Raw genomic sequence first — 8380 nt, forward strand, 5'->3', positions numbered from 1 at the left:
ATTTTTGCTTATTTTTAATGTAAACAGAATACACAAACACATTAAAAACCCCAACATGACACAGGATAATACACACAGAATTATATATAGGTATTTACAGGCCCTCCAAAGCCAAAAGGAAAAATGGCCCCTCTGGTTAAGGGAAGCTTCTCTTCCTACCTTGTCCCTGTCCAGAATCAAAGTGTTGAGGCAGCTGCAGGAGCCTCTGCAATTATTCTGCATATAACATAGCAGGAGGCTGGAATAACAACAGAAACCCCCCACCCCCACCCCAGAGCACAACCAAGACACCGTTGTATTTTTTTTTGGCCCTGGCCCTAATCCTAAACTCTCCTCCTTTGCAAGCTGACAAAGCAAGGATTTGTGTGTCTCAGGAGGCATCAGCATGACCCCTGAAATTTAGATGTGCTGTGGAGGGGTTCCCATCCCATTCCAGCTTTCCCAGCCTTGGGCTGATTGTGAAATGAGCCAAAACCAACCATGTCCAAGAGAGGAGGGTGGGAGAAATAAAGGAAGAATGGATCCCAGGCAGAGATGACCGCTTCTGAGCTGGACCCTGGGAACCAATAGGAGGTAAAGCTGGGCTCATCCAAGCCCAGGACAGACTGCAGAAGACACAGTGGGGCTGTGCTGCCACCTGGTGGGGAATGGGAGCACTGCAGCCATGAACTAGGACAGTCCTGCAGGTACCTTGAGATCCTCCTCTCTCTGTTTCAGTCCCCTAACCAACAGCCTTACTGCAGCAGCTCTTCCCAGGAAATGGGCTTGGAGAAGACCTCCCTTTCTAACCAGAGGTCATAGTTCATCTGAAAGTCCTCAGGGAGGTCCACCCGCTGGCCCAGGACACTCTGCAGGCAGTTGTCCACTGGCAGGAAGTCGGGGTTGCTGTGGGCCCGGTCATAGCGCCGGGCGTTGAAGCGTTCAATGTTGGCACGGAGGGCACACTCCTCTGCCTGGAAATCCCAAGGCCGGGCATCAAGATCTGAGACAAAGCAGGAAGAACACAGTTAGGAGGCACGCCCTGTAGCAGCTCCCCATGGACTCACTGCAGCTCAGGGGCCTGGCCAGGAATATTGAGTGTCAACTAGCAGCAGGATACCTCCGAGCTCTAGGAATTCCTTCCTAGATCCAAAGGAGAGTCAAGTACAAGCAGAAAAGACAGAAGTACCGACAAAGAGGCTTATACTGTAGAGATTATGTAGACCCAGAGAGGGAGAGCCATGTGTACAACACATTTCTCTCAAAGTGGCAACCTCCCTAGCTCTCTGGGGTCAGAGGGAGGAACCTGGAAATCCTCTCATTTGCTCATTCTCTCTCAACTCCCTGACCAGGTACCGTGTGCCACCGTGGGCCTGCACACATTCACAAGGCACTGAGAGTACAGACACAGTCATTTAGCCATGGTGGTATACTCCAGAAACGCAACAATGTGGCAACACACCCACACAGAGCAGCCCAGGCGGGCAGGGGAGACCCTGCAGGTGGAGGAAGAGCGTCTGTGGAGGCCTAGCAGTGGGAACCACACAGCTATGTTAGGGGACTAAGCACTCCTCGTGCCTGGAGCTCTGGGTATGATGGAGGCTGGACTGACAGCAGGTAACGAGGTTGAAAAGGAAGCTGGGTCAGATTACAGAGGAGGAGAATGAAAAAGGACAAGGGAGCCTCATGCTTGAGTCTGAATCTAATTCTAAGGGAAACAGGAAGCTAATGAAGGATTTTACTCAGGGAGGTAACAGCACAGAAGCTGCATGTTGAAAAGATTCACTAGGGTGCCGGGCGCAGTGGCTCATGCCTGTAATCCCAACACTTTGGGAGGCCAAGGCAGGTGGATCCCTTGAACCCAGGAGTTTAAGAACCACCTGAGAAGGATAGGCAGAGTGGCTCACGCCTGTGATCCCAGCACTTTGGGAGGCCGAGGCGGGTGGATCACTTGAGGCCAGGAACTCGAGACCAGCCTGGCTAACATGGTGAAACCCCATCTCTACAAAAAATATAAAAATTAGCTGGACATGGTGGAGTCCAGCTGTAGTCCCAGCTAGTTGGGAGGCTGAGGGGGGAGAATTGCTTAAACTCGGGGGGCGGAGGTTGCAGTGAGCTGAGACCGTGCCAGTGCAAACCAGCCTGGGTGACAGAATCTCTGTCTCAAAAAAAAAAAAGAAACAAAAATACACCCTAGGAAACATGATGAAACCCTGTCTCTACAAAAAAGATACAATTAGGTGGGCACAGTGGAATGTGCCTGTGGTCCAGCTACTCGGGAGACTAAGGAGCCAGATGTTATGGTGAGCCGAGACCACACTCCAGCCTGGGCCAACAGAGCCCCATCTTTGAAACAGGCCCCATCTTTGAAAAAAATTAAAGTAAAAAAGGATCACTAGGGAAATCTGAGACACTGATGGAGGGGAAGGAACTAGAGGCAGGGAAGCCAGTCAAGAGCTGTAAAAGTTTAGGTGGCCAAAATGGGGATGAAAAGAGGGGACATAGTGTTATGACAATTTCTAGGAAAGGAATGACTTGGAGGTACAGGGAGAGATGGGGATGATCGCAGATGCCAAGCCTGGGTAGCTTCTCAAAGTCCTTCCTAGAGTGCCCATCCTGATCCTACAAAAGCAGAAGCTGGGCTCCTTCCTGTTCCTTGGTGGGAAGCTCAGGGCAGAGAAGCACCTGAGCACCACGGGCAGGGAGTGGAAGATGTCACCTTTCCCGACACACTCCCACCCAAATGTGACTGAGTGCAGAGCCTCACCGTTGCCGTAGGCCCAGTCGTCATTGAGCCGATGCCGCACCTTCTGGTAGATGGCAGACATGGTCTTCATGTTGCTCTTTCGCCACTGCCGCCCCAAGTATTTGGTCTGTACCTTGAGCAGCTTCAGCACGTAGAGCTGCATCATGGCTTGTTTCACCTTTAGGGCCCGCTTCAAGATGGGGGCTGACTTGAACACCACCAGCATCTGGGAAGGGAAACAAGCAAGCAGCCCAAGCTGAAGACAGAAATAAATGCATACAGCCCTGGTCACGCTGCTGCTTAACCCTTTGGAAGTTAAGGTGACAAACCTTCCCAGTTTCCCTTGGACTGAAGCGTTTCCTAATACATTGGACTTCAAATGCTAAAACCAGTAGAGTTCCAGGCAAACCAGGATGGTTGGTCACCCTAACTAAGGGTCACTTTGGAATCTGAAGAAAGCTATGGATTCTTTCCAGAAACATTCCTGTGTACATGTACACATAGTTATCAGAGGATTCAAGGACCTCCCCACCCCAAAGGCATCCACAGACCCAGAGTTAAGGAAGATCCTCAGAACCCTGGTTATGTAACCAATCAAGATTAAGATGACATGGAAAAAGTTCTTCTATAAGTGTAGATTTGTTTTAGTGCATGACTGGGCCTCTTCCAGCTTCCAGTTCAACTCATCAAAGTCATCAAGGAACTGGGAACTGGCCCATAAAATGCAAGGATATGGCTACAGCAAAGTTAAGTGAGAAGGCACAGTGAGCCCCACCCTAGGGACTCCCTGCTCCCAGCACTCTTCTTTGAGCTCCAAGTTCCAAGCCTGCTGAACGCACTGACTCACTTACCATTGTCCTTGAATGCTTCCACTTTGTCAGCTTGTTCAAGATCCGAAGCAGATTGATACAAGAAAAGAGGTTCCTCCAGCAAAACTGGTTACTGTCACCTGCTTCCTGCAGGGTAAACCCAGGAACAATCAGCCCTCACGGCTGCAGTGTGTGCAGCAGTTTCCAAAAGTCCCTCACACATGATCTTAGAAGAGCCGGGTCTTCAGGCCTCCACCAGGAACCCCCTGCTCTCAGAGCAGCCCCAGGACTCCGTCCCAGAAGCTGGCAGGGACTAGGGGAAGAGGGAGGCTCCCCAGACTTTTCCTGAAGGAAACATGAACCGGGATACTGGGAGCTGCGGCCTTGGGCTGCCCCAGGGCTCCTACTGCTGAGTCCAGTGTTGAGAGAAGCCCTCTACGAGGTGAGCTCTGGATCAGCAGCCCCTGAAGATCACACTCCCTGACAAATCCCTAAATCCAAATCTCTCTGCTCTGCAAGAGCCCTCCTCCTGGCCCTTCTGTACACTTACAGTGCTCTAAAAGCCGGGTACTCCACAGTGACTTCGCCTGTGGGAGACACCTCTATTCCTGTGGTGTTGGGGTAGGCAGGCTCTCTACTCACTAACCCAGGTGCCAAAGGGACAGCCGAGGAGAGCCCAGCCACTCACCAGACTCTCCGCAGTCAGCTCTGGCAGCTCATGCACCACGCAGTGAGGGTAATCCAGGACAGAAATGCTGCAGAGGGGAGAGGATCCAGGTGCCCACCATGAGCAAAGGCCCAGGGCCTAGTGGAGCAGCTGTGCCTGAGCCAGTTCCCAGCCTTCCTCCCTCACTTGTTGGAGCAGAAGTAGGAGTCTACCTGGTCTGTCCCACCCGTTTCCCCAGCTATAAGACGAGGAAATATCTGCTACAAGGGAACTTGTAAGGCACTCCTGTAGCCAGAGGGCCAGCTGGTTGATCTTGTAAGGGGCAGAGACCCTCACAGCTTCCCCCATAGCCATCAATGCGGGGCGGGGGAGGAGATCGCTCAGGGCAACTAATTGACGCCAAGCCTTTCTGGAGACAGGGTCTGGCCAGCGCCCTGTGGTATATCACACTGACGAGCAAGTAATGTCAACTATAGCTGGCACCAGGCCAACAGCAGGGGCTAAGAGTCAGCAGATAGGGCATTACAGGGCACATGGCCGAGCCCCTTACAGAGAGCAAGCAGCCCATGGTCTCCTCAAAAAAAAAAAGTACAAAAGGGACAGGGAAGAAAGTACTAGATCCCGGGATGAAAACCCTCCTGCCCAGGTACAGGCCAAGTCACCTGGGGCACGACTAGCTAGACTCAGATTTGACACACTGGGCTCTCCACAGGCAGGGGCCATGTGTCATTTATCTTTGTGTCCTGATGCCTTGCAGAGCGCTGATTCATAGATGCTGGAAAAACGGAGGCAGTGGGAAATACCAGCTGGGAACTCTGCTGTCTGACCATACCCGCCCCTTCACGGTCCCTGGCCCTCGTCACCTGTTCTTAGCGGTGATGTAGGACATGATGTTTTGATTGAAGAACTTTAGGATCAAAGGAATGCAGTTGGCAAACACCAGGTGCTGGGCCATGTATTCAAACTGAAGCCAACAGGGGAAGAAAAAAAAAAAGGCGTGGCCCTTGGGACCTTGCCTTCTTTCCTCCAGGGATGAAAGGCCTTGGCTGGAGGGCCATGTCTTAGAACATTCATGCAGAGTTCAAGCGGGTCAAAGGCCAAGGCCCCCGTTCTTGTGGGCTGAAGGAGCAGCAGTGCCCGAGGCCCCAGCCCACAGGACAGGAGGGAAAGCCCTGCGGGTACCTGGTAGACATGGTTCAACTTAAAGTGCTTGAGCAGCAGCAGCAGGACAGCAGAAATGGCCTTAACAATGACCTCTTTGTGGCGGTTTACGTCCACCCCCAGCTTCATGCTCTGCAACACTGTGGTGCTGGAAACATAATTGCCTGGGTAAGCCACCAGCATGTGCAGTACCTCCTTTCTAGGTGCCCACAGAAAAGATGGACTCCTGAGCCTCCCTGGGCAAAGACTCCCACCTCCCCACTCACCCCATGGACATCTCAGAAGTCAACCCGGGCTCCCCCATCCACCTCCCAAGCAATGTAGCCTGGCACAATTTATTCCTTCCCCATGATGCCCTCAAATACATTCTTAGTCTGCTTCTCTGCCTTTCCTCTAAAAATGAACTTCTTCTCCTTTCCAAGATCTCCCCTAAGCTTCTGCTGCCGTATTAACCTGAGTTCTCCAAAATGTGTTCTGTGGAATACCAGGATATTGGCAAATTTCATGTCATGGAAAAAAGGGTTTTGGAGTCAGATAAATTTAGGAAGCACTGAGTTACATCAGTTTCTTAATTCAGGACTTCTCACTGTACATCTTTATAAAAGGAATTCCTCCTTATAAGAGAAATCCATGAATCAAATATATAGTATGACTCTAGAACCTTTTTTCCAAGGATCATCACATGATGGCCTAGTGTTCTGTGATTCTCCCTCTGGTATTAGCCAATTCCTGCCTCCTCCTTCACCTGGCCATCACTGCCATACTTCAGGGCCACAGCCACCCAAGAGCTGGACTCAGGGCTGGCGGCCCAGGCAGGCAGGAGATCAGGTCAAGGTCCAGGTCCTTCTCAAAGTAGAACATGATCTCAATCTGTACTCTCACATGAAAAACGAGTACAGGGCCCAGCGCAGAAGAGCTCTGAAGAATCTCACTCTATCACCCTGAGCCATTTGCCAGCATTCCACGTGTCCGCTTACTGGCGAAAAGGGACGTCTCTATACCTGGCACAGGTTCAGCTATTGCTGGCAAGCTGTCTACAAGCTAACCCTCCTTATCCCGGTGTCCCGATCACAGCTGGAGAGGGCGGCTTTGGAGAGGGCGGCTTTGGGGAAATGTCCAGGGTGGCCCCATTCATTTTACAGAGGAGGAAATTACTTTCCCCAATTCACTCAGGAGTTCGCTCAGTGGCAGAGTCTACACTAGAATCCAGGCCAACAGGACCAAGCCATCTCCCTAACCAGTGAAACTCTTTAATCTAGTAGTTTCCTTTTTTTTTTGAGTCAAAAATACCTACATTTAACCTGTAGAGAAGCTGGGCCAATAACAACCAACCTGACAAGAGGAAAACGTTTGCCCTTCTCCATCTATCTTCTGCCCCACCTGCTCCATTCACAGAACGATACTCACGGCATCTCCTCAGGCAAGACATCCGCTAGGATGTTGATTGAGTCTGTTTTAGCTTTTGAGGTGGGTGCTGCAGCCAACAGGATCTTCAGGAGGGCAATCTGGGAAGAGTAGACCATTCAGACACAGGTCTGAGAGCCCAGGGCCAAAATTAAGCTCTGAGCAGTCCTTCTGTTGGTCCACAGGTGGCAGGAGGAGGGCAGGGCCCACTCTAAGGCCACTGTAGTGGGAGGGTCCCACTGCAAGCGCCACTCACCATATACTGAGGCAGGCTGGGGAGCAAGCCTTGGTAGAGGGTTTCTGCAGGGACTTGCTCAACTTCTTCTTCTCCCTTTTAACATAATGGGTACAAGCATAAAACCCCAGCCCAGAATACAATCTCCTGAGCCAGCTTGCTAGCTGGCTGGAGGAAAACCTGTAGACAGTGATGTACATAATGATGTTAATGATAACAGCAAACCCTGACCACAATGTGCCAAGCATTTTACTTGTAATAACTCAGTTCATTCTTATTATAATAACCCTATAAAGGTATTATTATTCCTATTTCACAGACAAGGAAATAAAGCGTAGAGACACCCAGTAACTGGCTTAAGTTGTCATCCACAAAGTGGTAGATCCAGGCATAAGAGGCAGGTTCCTGACTCAGTCTGTATTCTTAACCCTGCACTAGACCTGTGTCACCCTCTGCACTGGGAGGTGGACTGGGAGTTCTTTGAGGGCAGGGCCTGGGGCAACCTTGTGGTCTAATCCCAGCACAATGCCTGGGAAGAGCTGGGGATCCTGGTGGCTGAAGAAGACCTCCAACTTACCCCTGAGAGAGGGGAGCGGAGGTACTCCTCCTCCATCTGCGCCTGGACCTCTGCAATCGACGTGTACTTGTGCTGGAGGGAGAGATGGGAAAAGAAGAGCTGGGGAAAACATTCTCTGGCCAAACTCCCTGCACTCTAGCAAAAGCCCCACACATTTGTCTTCAAACAGTCTTCTGAAAGAGGATAAGTCACCACAAAAATCCCTAACTAAAATCCCAAACCCAAACATTTTTCTTTTTCTTTTCTTTTTTTTTTTTTTTTGAGATAGAGTCTTCCTCTATTGCCCAGACTGGACTGCAGTGGCATGATCTTGGCTCACTGTAACCTCTGCCTCCCAGGTTCAAGCAATTCCCCTGCCCCAGCCTCCCAAATAGCTGGGACTACAGGCGTGCACCACCATGCCCAGCTAATTTTTGTATTTTTAGTAGAGATGGGGTTTTGCCATATTGGTGAGGCTGGTCTTGAACTCCTGACCTTAGGTGATCCACCCACCTCGGCCTCTCAAAGTGCTGGGATTGTAGAATTGAGCCACCATGCCTGGCCCCAAAATATTTTTCTAAATGGGCCCCTTCCTCTTGCAACTAGAGTAGGAAGCCCACAGTAGATAAAAAAAAAGTAAATTAAAGGAGGGAAACAGGCTTTCAGATAGCTACAGTGACAGGAGAAAAACTGAAAGCAAAATCAAATACTCAAAATGCCTAGCTGCAGAGAGACCACTTAGTACTACCAATTCCAAAAATATATTTCAAAACATATCAACAGTTTCACTCCAGACAGCTGTTAGGGGAGATGCCCCTTCCCC

General features: G+C 50.6%; 1 protein-coding gene across 2 annotated transcripts in view; it reads right to left on the reverse strand.

Moving 5' to 3' along the window:
• STRIP1 (striatin interacting protein 1) overlaps positions 1 to 8380 on the reverse strand; it is a 23960-nt gene continuing 15580 nt past the window's right edge. For both annotated transcript variants that reach the window (XM_011969966.1, XM_011969967.1), the window contains exons 13-21: positions 7579 to 7650; positions 7023 to 7097; positions 6770 to 6867; positions 5384 to 5510; positions 5065 to 5165; positions 4223 to 4289; positions 3577 to 3681; positions 2747 to 2951; positions 1 to 982 (exon numbers count right to left, since the gene is read on the reverse strand). In XM_011969966.1, coding sequence (XP_011825356.1) covers positions 735 to 982; positions 2747 to 2951; positions 3577 to 3681; positions 4223 to 4289; positions 5065 to 5165; positions 5384 to 5510; positions 6770 to 6867; positions 7023 to 7097; positions 7579 to 7650 — 1098 coding nt within the window. In that variant the 3' untranslated portion in view covers positions 1 to 734. The remainder of the gene's footprint in view (positions 983 to 2746; positions 2952 to 3576; positions 3682 to 4222; positions 4290 to 5064; positions 5166 to 5383; positions 5511 to 6769; positions 6868 to 7022; positions 7098 to 7578; positions 7651 to 8380) is intronic.

Source organism: Mandrillus leucophaeus, unplaced genomic scaffold (genome assembly GCF_000951045.1).
Source record: "Mandrillus leucophaeus isolate KB7577 unplaced genomic scaffold, Mleu.le_1.0 Scaffold921, whole genome shotgun sequence".
NCBI classification, from domain to species: Eukaryota; Metazoa; Chordata; class Mammalia; order Primates; family Cercopithecidae; genus Mandrillus; species Mandrillus leucophaeus.